Genomic DNA, 14521 nt, shown 5'->3' with positions numbered 1-14521 from the left:
TATCACGACTCAGAATGAGCCAAATCCAATTGAAGTGAAGATGTCTTTAGATGTTGCAGTTCAAACGATGTAAATTTCAAGTAAAGATCCAATGATTAACCAAGCAACTTCCATACGTGAAGGAAATCAAATACCTCAAGTAAATCAAGAAATCACCACAAACAAGTTAAGGGGACATCATATCACAAAAACTCTTTATCGACACCCAAATCATAAAAGTAGACATCTCAACCAGTTTGGAAATCCATATCACTCGGACCAAAGACAAGTGACTTATGTTCCAAAAAATATCGAAGTCACCATAATCCAGTGTTATGATAACAATTCATTCCAAGTTTCCAATGACCGCAAAACTCCACAGATGATTAATTTGGGATGGCTAGATCATTTTATTGTGCGACAATTTTGTACCACACTCAAAAGTTCATATCGTTTTATATTATCGCAAATAAGAGTTTCACAAGATGAAAAGACAAAAGAGACATTACGACACAAAAAAATATATCAAACATTTTCATCAATAAGCTTCGAGGATAAATCTTTTTTAAAGGAGGAAACAATGTTATAAATATAAATAATTAATAATTAATAGTTAATAATAATTAGTATACTGAAAAGACATGGCTCTAGGAACATGACCCTTCATGAAAAACACCTGCCTAGGTATATAAATGGGTCCTCATTTGTAATCAAGATATCATCTCTTATACATTTCAACATTCTTATATGAATATATTATTTCTCCTATAAACAGATATTTACATATTTCAGATATTCTGAATATTTCCACTGCGTATACAAACCCTGTTCGTTACACAAGCATATCTTCTGACTTATACACTAACATCACTCAACTTTTAACATATCATATATTTAGACAAACTATTGCAATGTTTTTTCTTAAGGACCTATAAGAAGACTAGGAAATAATGGAAGAACATAACATTATGATTAGCACAATCACTGCACTCAATATCAACCATTTTACAACTTGACCATATTCAACCATTTTACAACTTGACCATATTCAAGTTGATCTATCTGTGGGGAGGATTGCTGAGAGACTTGTGGAGAAGCAGCCTGGAGAAGTTGAGGTGAAGAAACAGGAAGTGCTGACGCTGTCTTAAGCTGCTGCTGCTGCTGATAAACTGAACGCTGACTTAACGGATGATGTTGCTGTATAAATACTTGTTTAACAGCAGACTGTTTTGTCTTTGATTCATTACTCAACTCATTTATTTGTTGAAGTTGCGGCATTTGTTGTGCCTGAAGCTGTGCCTGCAACTGAGCAGCTTGTTGCTGCTTCTGCTGTTGTAACTGCTGGAACTGCTGTTGTTGAAGCTGCTGCTGCTGCTGTTGCTGTTGGAGATGATGATGCTGCTGCTGTTGCAACAACTGAGGTTGAAAATGCTGCCGCTGATGTATCTTAAGTTGTTGTGCTTGTGCTTGCATCATTTCTTGCTGCTTTAGAACTTGGTGGTGTTGTTGCAGAGCATTTATATTATTTTGTTGTAGAGAATTCATGCCATTCTGCTGCAAGGAGCTAATATTATTCTGCTGAAGAGGAGCATTATTTTGCTGAAGAGAATTAATATTATTATTATGTTGAAGATGGTTTAATGAACTCTGCTGCAAGGAAGTTACACCACTTCCTTGCGATGCATTTAGATTGGTGGCAGACTGCATCGTAGTATGAATATTTTGGTGTGATGTTTGTCCACCAGATTGCTGTAACAGAGACATGGAACTGTGCTGAATAGGTGTCACGCTGTTTGGTTGCATTGAAGTAACTGAAGGCTGTAAATTCATCTGTTGGAGTGGATTAACATGCTTCTCTTGTGGTTGCATAGGTTGCACTTGGTTGTTAACTTGGCTTGGAAGTTGTTGCTGTCCCTGTTGTTGTTGTGGAGCAGATTTCCTCTGCTTAAACGAGTTTAGTATGGCTTGAATCTTTTTCTCAAACGCATCAACCTTGTCTTCTTTAAACCCTGTGTAAGTGAGGAGAGCAAACTGTGATTATGTAGATTACACAGGGAAGAGTAATCTACATAATGACAGCTTCGTTTAAAGATGTATGTTGATGTACTCTTTATTATTCAACAATATAATATAAGATGCATTTTCAGAGGAAAAAATGCCTTCTCAATGCATTTCAGATTGAAAAAGAAGGGCAAGAAAAAAGCTTGTAGTTTAGGAGTGTGAAGGCATCTCTTATGGATTGCTGCATTCATTCATGGTTGTAAACAGTTAAATAGTGAAGATGACACGGTATCTCTCCAGAACAAACAAACAAACAAAAATCCAATATTCTTTACAAAAAGAGCTCTTAGACAGACATATAGAAAACCAATCATTGTGAAAATATGAAGATACATACACCCACACCAACGCTGAAAACCAAATTGCAATTTTAAGAAGAATTAGAATGTATAAAATCATACTCTCTGATAAACCTTCTCTTGCACTTGGTTGTTAACTTGGCTTGGAAGTTGTTGCTGTCCCTGTTGTTGTTGTGGAGCAGATTTCCTCTGCTTAAACGAGTTCAGAATGGCTTGAATCTGTTTCTCGAAAGCATCAACCTTGTCTTCTCTAAACCCTGGTGGAATACTGCTCTTTGGAACTTGAAAATATGCCATCATACGTTGCAAAGTAGTTTTGTACTGCTTAAGCTTTTCGGAATGATCAGGTTGCATGGACTGCTAAAACAACAATTCTATGAGCGGTCAAGCCAAAATGAACTAAAATAGAAAACTGTCATAACTATTGGTATTCCTTTTTGAAACAGGTCAAACATAGGCATGAAATGCAACGATTGATCACCATCAATAGTGGCTACTTGAATTGCATTGTCAATACAACTCCAGCCTACTCTGACAACATCATTTAGATTACTTCACTGTATGATTTCACGTCTCACTTGCCATATATTCATAATACTATCAAGCCATTTTATTAAGTAGACAACAGTCAAAGTAGTTAGGGTAAAAAATGAAAACACACCTGCTGACATTTCATTTGAAGTTTGGTAAACAATTCTTTTATCTCTGGAAAATACATCTCCTTCAGAGTTTGTAGCTACAAAAAGAACATAACAGTTTCTATTACTTTAATTGTTCATGAAACACCAAAAATTTATCAAGGCATCCACTCTCAAGAGACTCTACATCAGAAAAGATGTAGACTACCTTAAGATTGGAGCCAAGCAGATACGTTTGCTCTCCTCACTTACACAGGGAAGAGTAATCTACATAATCACAGCTTCGTTTAAAGATGTATGTTGATGTATTCTTTATTAGTCAACAATATAATATAAGATGCATTTTCAGAAGAAAAAATGATTTCTCAAGGCATTTCAGATTGAAAAAGAAGGGCAAGAAAAAAGCTTGTAGTTTAGGAGTGTGAAGGCATCTCTTATGGATTGCTGCATTCATTCATGGTTGTGAACAGTTAAATAGTGAAGATGACACGGTATCTCTCCAGAACAAACAAACAAACAAAAATCCAATATTCTTTACAAAAAGAGCTCTTAGACAGACATATAGAAAACCAATCATTGTGAAAATATGAAGATACATACACCCACACCAACGCTGAAAACCAAATTGCAATTTTAAGAAGAATTAGAATGTATAAAATCTTACTCTCTGATAAACCTTCTCTTGCACTTGGTTGTTAACTTGGCTTGGAAGTTGTTGCTGTCCCTGTTGTTGTTGTGGAGCAGATTTCCTCTGCTTAAACGAGTTCAGAATGGCTTGAATCTGTTTCTCGAAAGCATCAACCTTGTCTTCTGTAAACCCTGGTGGAATACTGCCCTTTGGAACTTGAAAATATGCCATCATACGTTGAAAAGTAGTTTTGTAGTGCTTAAGCTTTTCGCCTTGATCAGGTTGCATGGGCTTCTAAAAAAACAATTCTATGAGCGGTCAAGCCAAAATGAACTAAAATAGAAACCAGGGCATATATGTTTTGAACAAATCCCATTTTGAAAAAATACTATCTATTTGAGAGATCCTATAAATATTATGTTCCTCTTTAGATGAATTAGAAAGGGTACTCCTTCCATCTATGTCTTCGTTTACTATTTTGTTTTTTAAACATTCGGTTACAAACCAATCTTGAATACGAGGAACTATTGGTATTCCTTTTTGAAACAGGTCAAACACAGGCATGAAATGCAACGATTTATCACCATCAATAGTGGCTACTTGAATTGCATTGTCAATACAACTCCAGCCTACTCTGACAACATCATTTAGATTACTTCACGTGTATGATTTCACGTCTCACTTGCCATATATTCATAATACTATCAAGCCATTTTATTAAGTAGACAATAGTCAAAGTAGTTAGGGTAAAAAAGAAAACACACCTGCTGACATTTCGTTTGAAGTTTGGTAAACAATTCTTTTATCTCTGGAAAATACATCTCCTTCAGAGTTTGTAGCTACAAAAAGAACATAACAGTTTCTATTACTTTAATTGTTCATGAAACACCAAAAATTTATCAAGGCATCCACTCTCGAGAGACTCTACATCAGAAAAGATGTAGACTACCTTAAGATTGGAGCCAAGCAGATACGTTTGCTCTCCTCACTTACACAGGGAAGAGTAATCTACATAATCACAGCTTCGTTTAAAGATGTATGTTGATGTATTCTTTATTATTCAACAATATAATATAAGATGCATTTTCAGAAGAAAAAATGATTTCTCAAGGCATTTCAGATTGAAAAAGAAGGGCAAGAAAAAAGCTTGTAGTTTAGGAGTGTGAAGGCATCTCTTATGGATTGCTGCATTCATTCATGGTTGTGAACAGTTAAATAGTGAATATGACACGGTATCTCTCCAGAACAAACAAACAAACAAAAATCCAATATTCTTTACAAAAAGAGCTCTTAGACAGACATATAGAAAACCAATCATTGTGAAAATATGAAGATACAGACACCCACACCAACGCTGAAAACCAAATTGCAATTTTAAGAAGAATTAGAATGTATAAAATCTTACTCTCTGATAAACCTTCTCTTGTTGGTCAGCAGCAGTTGGTTGTCCAGTTTGACCTGATGATTCCATTGATGCTGGAAAGCCAACAGTTACCCCATATAAGGCCACAACACAGTTTTATTGATATGAAAAATCAGAAGAATGTACAAATGGATATATTTCATCTATGTTTAGATTACGTCAGATATGCCCTACAGATATGGACTGGAGATGGTCGATAACTATCATCAAAGTTGATTAAAGCCTTAACCACAATTTGAATGGGAATAGAGGATATAAAATGCAAATGAAGCGGATGAGTGGATTTTACTTGAAGATCCCTCTGGCAGACCGCACGGTTGTAATAGCTGCTTTTGTTGTTCAATAGAGCTCGGTTGCTGCTGCTGCTGCAACAAACCACCAGTTGTCTGAAGCCTTTGCAGCTCTTGCTGTATTGGATTTGGTTGCTGTAACAGTTGCGGCTGTTGCTGCAATGGTTGGGTCTGAGATTGGAGCTGAGAGAGAAGCTGCTGCTGTTGTGACTGTTGCTGCAACTGCTGGGATTGTGATTGTAATAGTGATGATGATGTCTGCTGTGTTTGCTGATGTTTGGATTGCAAAAGCTGGTGAATTTGATGCTGGTGTTGCTGCTGCTGCATGTTTTGCTGACCCAAAAGTTGTTGGTGTTGTTGTTGATGTTGCTGGTGCTGCTGTTGTCTTGATTGTAGCTGCATCTGATTGCTTGCAAGAAGAGGAGGTAAAACTTGACTTGTTGAGATATTAATTGAATTATGTGGCATTCCTTGCATAGGTGGCAGACCATTAGGAATCGAAGACAAGGAAGGTGCCAAACCAGCTGAGGTTGGCATTCCACCTGCAAATATGCTATTTTGCAGATTTTGTTGGAGCATTGGTTGTTGTGGTTGAGGTTGCCCAGTCAATGGGAGACTATTTCCAGGTGCTTGCTGTTGATTTCTAATCTGTAGTCGTGACATCATAACTCCTACAATGTGAACGTAGAAAGCAATGAAAAAAAATAATAATAATAAAACTAGAAAAATGCTAAGAATAATTTATATTTTTGAAACGTCATCAGATATATAGGACGAAGACATAAGAGTTCTATGTAACTAATCGAATCAGTCTCCTGTGTAACCGATTAGCCTTTTTTGTATTGCCCTCACCAAGATCTAGAGGCCTCTGGTTGTTACCAGGAGAACTACCGTGAAAATGATTCGAAGGTCCACTGGCTTTTGATTCTAATGACAGCATCTTGAGAGATATTCTCCGTAGATAGTCTTGCTGCAAAGCATAAAGAGCACATCAATATCCTCCATAAAGAAATCCTTCATCGGAACCAAGATATCTATAAATACATACATATATATAGATACGCCACAGTAAAATGTCAATATGTATTCAAACGGCAATGGCATCTAACATTGTATGAAAGGAGATATATTTACATGGTAATATTCGTAGACAGGATATTTATGAAAGATACCCTCGATTCAAATTTGAAGAAAAAAGTTCATCAGTTACCGTTTCATGATAACAAAATTTGATAAAATGGACCATCATTCGAAGAAAACTAACTGTCATAGCAATTCCAATGTGAGAAGTAGCACACCTGACTTATAGCGACTGTATAAGTCTCCTCTTCAAACCGCAAAGCAATTTTTTTCAGTTCATTCATTCCATCTGCACCCGTCTGTGGCATGTGTCTCTGAAGAGTGTCCGTTCTGCACAAAATAAAAATAGCGTTATAAACCTACTTTCATGGTTTCTATTAGCAAACCAACCAATTGCAAGAAGTTTTTGCAAACTTCGAAAGACCGGTCTTTCTTTGCATAAGGTCATATAGCTTTGACAGAGTTCACAGACCAATCAGGTAAATTGAATTAACAAAATCTCAGGCAGCAAATTCAAGTAGATCACCAACCATTCGTGCATTAGCAATTTCTCAGTGAAAATACCGCTTATTGCTTGGAATTTGATGTATATTTTTCAAGGTACAGAAGTATGATATGCCTGGTCCAAAAACTAGAACATAAAAATTATTGATCACGACATTAACCCAACTGGACCTGTTATTCGAACCAAACAACAATCCCACTTCACTATTCATTATACCCTAATTGCTACAAGCTGGAAGAACCAAAACCCATTAAGCCTCTAATCAATTACAGGTACACCACTCTTGCAAATACGTATAGAAAGAATAATTCCCTGTCAATGTAGTATTAGCAGACAAGGTAATTTATTGGGCTTTGTAATCCATAGGCAACAACAATCAGTGATTCAGCTATGTACTGTAACTTCAATCTAACATTTCATTGCTGAATTCCAGGACTATGTGCATGCTAAACAATGTGTCCCTAAAGAATTCTGGGTTGCAAATAATTGAAAATTGTTTATCTCTGTGGTTAGATGATCAGACAAATAAAATTCTAATTTGCAGCTTGATCACAGTTACTTGCGAAATTATATGCGTGGCTTATAAATCAGATGTAACAATAACCTCGCTTGTACCAGAGAGCATATATCAGTAGAAAACTTCTGATTTATATCAGTAGAAAACTTGTGATTTTTTATTGTGGTCTGGGAAAGTTTAAGGTTCAATCATAACATCATGCTTATTAGGCACCCACGTTACTGTGGCTTGCAGGGGTCACACTGCTTGCCCAGAAATTTTGATATCATCGCAGTTTATCTTGTTTCGTTCATACCAGTTTTAATGACCCTCCGAACTCGCTAAAGAATCCCCAACAAAGCATTTATCAAAACCATCTCAAAATGGGGTGAATGATAAAAGCCCATTAAGCATGTTTTGCAGGTCCAGAAGAAAGAAAGTTCGCTCATATGGGTGTTGGCCCATTTGATTTATAAGATGAGAAAATTGCATATTCTTTATGTCTTTGGAAAAAAGATGTCCCAGAAACTTGGATCTAATAAATAGATGCCCTCCGACCAACGTTCCTTGCAAGCTTTTTAACAAAATAATCCTTTCCCAGGGTGAATGAATGCATTGAGCTCACCAACAAAGGCTTGGGGATATTTGGTATTATCAAAGGGCAAGACCAGATCCTATTGAATAGCAGTATACCAGAGACCACCCTCCTTCCAACCAAACATTATTTAAAATTCCACAATCATAAGCAGATTGTCTATGGATTGATTGAGGTCACCTAAACTATCATTAATCAATAAAAACCCAAATCTATATTGAAATATCCACCACAACCCAAATAAAAAAACCAAACCAAAAAACGAGAGAGATGCGTGTTGTGAGCAGAATGAGTACATATTATTGACGATCTTCTGCCTTGATTCCTCATTCCTCCAGTTGTTGATCTCCATGGCGCTCACCAGCTATGGAAACCGAAGAGAAAGAAGTGCTGTGCAGAGGGTTTGGGGTGAGGGTGCGTGGTTTTCAGCAATATTAAAGCGGATAAAAGCGGTGCGTGCCTGGGTGTTAATAGTGGTCTGGTTTGGAGATTCTGGTTACGGAATTCGACGGAATAAATTGACGTTAAATATTGATTTGTTGTAATTAAAATGGTTTTTTAACTGTATATTTGGATTCACCACCCTGAAAAACCCCTAAGACCAAACTTACCATTCCAATAAATTGCTGCCAAATTTTGACCGAGAAAACCCACCGAAATTTTTTTTAAAAAGTCTCATTATAGACCACTGCCGAAAGTTGTATCTATCACAAAACGCTAATTAAAAAATTAAAAGCTACGATGACGCGGACATATAAATCGTAGTATCATTGCTGTCTGCTAGTGGTGCAGCACATGAATGAATGAAAATCCAAAAGAATGATGTGGACTTAGTAATCAATCAAGAAACAACCGCCGTATAAGAAAACCTGTGACCTCGGATTACGGAACTGAGATTGGAATCAAATCGTCAAAAACCCCTTTTCCGAATCCACTCTCTTGTTACTAGGTACACAAACCTTAATCATAGGTTTATCTGTTTTATGTTTTGGAAGAATTTTTTAATATATTTGTCAAAATTTAGTTTTTTAAAATAAAATTTAAATTTATCGAAAATGTATAATTTGATTATAGTGTGGATTTGTAAAATATTTTAAAATTGTTTATATTTTATACAGTTTGAGTGGGTTTAATGGTTAAGAGTATGTGTTTCTTTCTAAGAGGTTATATGTCTAAAACCAGAGGGGTAGAGTATATATGACTTGGTAGACTTAGTAGTCAAATCATTGCATGGAGGTGGGTCCCTTGTCCCGTGTTGGCTTGATGGGCCTTGATCCAGGTTCAGCATTAAGTAGCCAAGCAAATCCCTATACTTCTGGCCCTTTCGGCATCAATCCACGGAGCGCGCACTGAAGTCTCACCAGAAACAGTATAGGGGGATGCAGGAACCAAGTTTCTGCACCCTGAGATTGTTGTGATGTCAATTTTATACCATAACCCTTCCTTATTTGTCCTTAAAGCCCCCACGAAAGTCTCCGATCATCCTTCGCGGACCCTAAGTAGCCAATTCAGACGCTTACACGCCTCTGTAATTATCCTTACTTCTGTGTCTACCCCGATTAGCTTAAGTATTGGTTAACTTCAACATGTATTATGATTATCTTCGCGTAAACATATATCTTTACTTGCGTTCATATAACAAAGAGAAACATATAGATTCGCGCATCAGAATAGCATTAAAGAATAAACCCAGCATTCAACGTAACATAATCGCATGCAATTAACAGAAGTAAAATACACAGGTGATTCTAGAATACTTCTCTATATTGATAATCCAGATTTCTAGTACAGACTCTGACTACCCTGCGCACATCGCTGTAGGGGTCCACGCACTCAGCTGCGGACTTCTACCTTAAGCCTCTGCACACTCAGCTGCAGAGCCTCTTCTTATACTAAGACTCTTCACTCTTAGTTCTCACAGACCCAAACATTTCCTTAGAACTCTACTAAAAACTTATCTTAGACTCTTCTAAGACTCCCTTTTTATACATTCCCATGGCTCGCGGACCAAGGGCGGATCTCATCAAGCTGACACAAACTATCTAAACTAAGGGAAGAAACCTTTTTTGACTGTTTACATCTTCGCGCTCGGCAACCACAAAATGCGGAGACTTTACATTCTTTACACAAAACTTGGGCCTTCAGCCCCAAAACTGACCCCAGGGGACCCGTTCCCAACAGGCCCCCAACACAAATCTGGTGACTCGCCCTCGAGTCACTCTACTAACGCGGAGATCTTGTCGTGAAGACCTCTCAGCTCCACCTGTATGACTGCAACCTCGGAGGTACACTGCGTCGCCGCCTGCTTAACTTGCTCGACCAGCTGCTCTGTCACTGGCTCTACGCTGTCTGACTGTATTTTTTTTGTGTCACCTACAGACTGGCCAATTTCCCTTCAATGGAGGAAGTGAGTACATAAGCTTCCTCTAGCCAAGACCCCAATCTGGCCTTCAGTATTGCCTCTTTGCACTAAGCTACATCCACCTGTGCTTTAAGCGCCTTTGCTTCCTGCACCTTCGCTAACCTTTGTGTAATGGCGATGGTGCGCGATGTTGTCATTACATAAAGGTTAGCGAAGCTGTAGAAAGCAAAGGCGCTTAAAGAACAGGTGGATGCAGCTCAATGCAAGGAGGCAGTATATCTCTGCTGCAACTCCCGCGCCTCTGTTTCCAGCCGCTGCACATTGGGATCCTCCTGTAGGCTGGTGACTACTTCGAGCGACTGCTCGAAGAACGCAATGCAATCCTTCATTGCGGCATCTACAGCTGCTACTACATCTTTGACAGCAGTCGCCCGCTACTCTTTAACTTTTGGTGGAGTCGAAGGCTGGGCCCTCAACTCGAGCTCTATCCTACCTTGTCCACCCCTTTTATCCATTTCCTTGGCTCCAACGCGGTCACACCGGAGTCCTTATAGAAGACACGGTACATGAATTGATTGGTCGCTAAGTGGGGAAAGCACTTCGTATTGGCCAAATCCCAATCCTCCAGTTTTAAATGGGGAATGTGCGCCAGGCACAGTCCTTCAAATGCGATCTTGTCCGGCAGCAATGGTGTATGCAGTGTGACTTTGCTCTCATCAATGTCCTTTGGGACCTTTGCCTTGCCTCGGCGCGGAGGAATGTATTCAGGCAATTTAGAGATAGGGTCGGACCCTTCAACGTCAACGTCCTTTGCCCCCATGTCAATGTCTTCCCCACCCATATTGATTTCTTCACTGTCTTCTTTAGGTTCCAGGTCAACTACCTTGCCCTTCTCCTGTGCGGTGGGCTTTTCCTTCTGCGGGTGTTTTCTGGGTGACGCGCGCACTGGCGATGTCGCTTTCTACTTATCTTTCTTCGTTTTCGGACCCTCTTTGGTCGGCGTAGGCCTCGGCCTGGGCGACCTCGGCGATTTGGGTACCTCTATAGGTACTTCGACACTTGCTATCTCCGGGGCAACTTCCTCAGTTGCCATTGCTACCTTTGGGGCAACTCCCTCAGCTGCCATTGCTTCTCCAGCACTCACGGTTTGCTTGGGATGCTTGCTGGGTCTGCTTGCCGGATTCTGGCTTAGGGCTTGAGCTTCTGGGGTTTGGTTGGGGAGTTTCTGCGGGCGCCGACATGATGCTAGTAAAAAACTCCTATGTTTCCTTCGACAACCTCTCAAATGCTGAACTCGCTATCAAAGCTTCAAAGTTCTCACGGTTCATACACACCTGAGAGCTCAACACCTCAATTCTCAAAATGCTAAGTGTTTTTCGTTGGGCAACCACCTGTAATTTATAGGCATTTTCGAATTCAAATCCAACCGTTCCCCCCAAAATTCGTTCATAAATGCTAGATTGGCATTAGATTTTAAAAGATCTTGCTCTTAAATTCTGACTTAAATGCCGCACCCCCTGCTCCATTTAGCTGTTTTTTCATCGTCAAATCATGAATAGTGGCCATAACGGTCACTTTCCAGCTGCCCCGCACAGTCCCTTCCTCGATAGCGCATCTCCCCACGCATTTTTGTTGACATTGTGACATTCCTTCGTTTCGCTTAATTTCCCAATCACGTAGCTCCACAACCTGTGCCTCCTTTCAGCTGCGTAGGGTGCTAAGACTGTGCTTCCATCATGTAGTCATCTGGACGGATATGGCTTCAATCGACTGCCATTCACCTTTCCTAGGAAGGGTTCTCCATTTAATTTTACCAACTGAACTACTCCACCATTGGTAATCTCCTTGATGACATATGGCCCTAGCCAAAGCATCCTTACTTTTCCTAGAAATTTATCAAACTAGTTGTCATATAATAAAACTAAATCATTTACCTTGAAGGGGCGCAGTTTGATGTGTCGATCATGCCATGCCTTTTCGCACTCCTTTTGAACTTGTTGATGGAATCCAACTAGAAATATGTCCTCTTCAAGCTCTGTTAGTTGCGCAAACCTCTCCTCTAAGGCTCCGCGATCCGCCATTCCTCTGAATGCCACTATGCGCAGACTTGCCACATGGCGCTTTACCAATCCAAACACTATCCAATCATCAAAGTATACCTTGAGAAATTTATGAATGAAGTCCTTGAACGTCGCGATGACTACACGCGAGAAGATCATTGACACATTCTTCAGCCCAAAAGGCATTACAGTATACTGAAAGCATCCCCACTTGGTCGCGAAGGTCGTCTTACTTCTATCCTCGGACGCAATTTTGATCTGATGATACCTAGAGAACCCATCAGTGAGCGAATATGCTTCTTGGTCGCCAACATTATCCAGCACCTCATAGGTGAAAGGAGTTCGGGAGGGATCATGCACGCAGATGTCATTCAACTTCTTGAGATCTACGCATATTCTTATTTCATCCTTCTGCTTCTTTTTCTGAACTACTATTAGGTTCACCTAATCAGATTCTTCCACCGGTTCAATAATACCCACTGCAAGCATTTTATCCAACTCTAAGCAGACTTTTTCTTTATTGATCTGGAATTTATCCAGGACAAAGAATTAAAGGTATTACAAACTCATGTGCATGGATTTGCCTATGTTACTTTATGCAACGGATCGATAAGATTGCGAAATACATAGACACTGAAGTAGTTAGAGAAAACATAACAGGAAACCATGTAAATACAACAAGTTTAATAAGGAGTTCACCCAATGCTCCTGGGTTACGTCTCCTGGTCCAGCCTTCAGTGGTGACCTCTCTATTATGTTTTCAAAGCAGAGTTTTACAACAGTGAGCTTAATTTGAGTCTCATTCAACAGATATGAATTAGTAGGACTGGAGTACACAGACTCTCCTTACTGAAACTCGACCTCTGATGGTCACAGTAGTATGAGCCCAAACTGAGACTCATACATGACAGGCCTATGTCAAGGAGTTCGCTTGAACCTCTCAAACCTTCTCTGGAGTACACAGACTCTTTGACTCTCTCTGGCTCTGTCTAGCTCGATGCTGCCTTCAGGTCAGCTCGGCTTCCTCTCTCTGTTCTCTGCTCTTCTTACTGGCTTTTCTCCTTGCTTTCTAGCTGCTTGCTTTGTTTCTGTCAGTTCGTGGCTTTAAAGCCAATCTGCGTCTAACTGTTCATTTCCGCTTCCCGGCATTCTGGTTCTTCTACCTCTGTCTGTTTGAGTTCCCCTATTTTGCGTCTTCATCATTGTGTAACACTTCACAGGGAGGTGGCCACCTGTTTCATAACGAACTGAGTGTCAGTCCTCTTGGAAATGTTTGAACTGTCGTTATTTCCGTTTAACTCCTAGATTGCCCACGAACATGATTCCTATGCCAACTCATCGTTCATGCTAGACTTCAAACCTTTATACAACTCGGCCTGTTCACCCCATTGAATCCAATCATCCGTCGGATTGCACGTCCGCCGTCGATTTGGAGCCTCCATATCCTATGGTCTCCGTCCAATGTGAACGGTTTACTCGTTCAATGTGAACGGTTTTCTCTCTCTTTCGCCGGATGCGTGGCACCCAGTGTGTGGCATCGGGCGGGACTCGGTTGAAACCGCTTACCGCTCGAAGCCCTTTCGATATCCTGCCGGTTTTCATGTGGGACCTTCCTCTGACGGAATCAGCGAATTCCGTACGGGTTTTGACCTTTTGGGTCCGGGTCACTCGGGGCTTTTCTTCTCTGAGGGGATTTTCGCTAATCGCATATCAGAAACCTCCCCTGTTTCTCAAATAGGCTTCCTGTTTTGTTGTTTTATGGCAGCGCGCGTTACCATGGGCCAACAGTCAGCGCGCTTGACCGAGGGTCCTCGTTGCTTGGCGCTGCTCACAAATTACAATTGTTCAAGGATATTTCTGATAAGCTTGACCTTTGTAAGACTTTGAAACTTTGGCATGAATTCTAGAGTTATGAAAACTTAGAGAGTTCTTTAGGATCCAATTCGGATCACGGCCTTCCCACTGAAAAATCTTTTGTACCACCAAAAGTTGGTTTTTAAGCATCAATCAAGTGAGGGTACAAATTCCTCGCTTGCCCAATTTCTATCCATTTCACATTGCTTGGATTTGAACCTTTGAGTCCAATCCTCAGGTACTCAACATCC

General features: G+C 39.9%; 1 protein-coding gene across 3 annotated transcripts in view; it reads right to left on the bottom strand.

Moving 5' to 3' along the window:
- LOC149218424 (mediator of RNA polymerase II transcription subunit 15a-like) overlaps nucleotides 1-8576 on the bottom strand; it is a 261002-nt gene extending 252426 nt beyond the window's left edge. Inside the window, exons 1-9 of one of the 3 annotated variants that reach the window (XM_089383970.1) lie at nucleotides 8291-8576; nucleotides 6617-6728; nucleotides 6171-6288; nucleotides 5318-5989; nucleotides 5011-5081; nucleotides 4370-4444; nucleotides 3642-3896; nucleotides 3001-3075; nucleotides 2442-2696 (exon numbers count right to left, since the gene is read on the bottom strand). In XM_089383970.1, the coding sequence (XP_089240096.1) occupies nucleotides 2442-2696; nucleotides 3001-3075; nucleotides 3642-3896; nucleotides 4370-4444; nucleotides 5011-5081; nucleotides 5318-5989; nucleotides 6171-6288; nucleotides 6617-6728; nucleotides 8291-8346 (1689 nt within the window). In that variant the 5' untranslated portion in view covers nucleotides 8347-8576. Of the gene's footprint in view, nucleotides 1-2441; nucleotides 2697-3000; nucleotides 3076-3641; nucleotides 3900-4369; nucleotides 4445-5010; nucleotides 5082-5317; nucleotides 5990-6170; nucleotides 6289-6616; nucleotides 6729-8290 lie in introns of all 3 variants that reach the window. The other 2 variants (XM_089383968.1, XM_089383969.1) reach the window with 2 other exon arrangements.
- Between the last annotated feature and the right edge of the window lie 5945 nt (nucleotides 8577-14521).

The sequence above is a fragment of the Pinus tabuliformis genome, chromosome Q (assembly GCF_031772625.1).
Source record: "Pinus tabuliformis cultivar Carrire ecotype Pingquan chromosome Q, CPIR1, whole genome shotgun sequence".
Taxonomy (NCBI): Eukaryota; Viridiplantae; Streptophyta; class Pinopsida; order Pinales; family Pinaceae; genus Pinus; species Pinus tabuliformis.
This window is presented reverse-complemented; position numbering and strand designations above follow the sequence as displayed.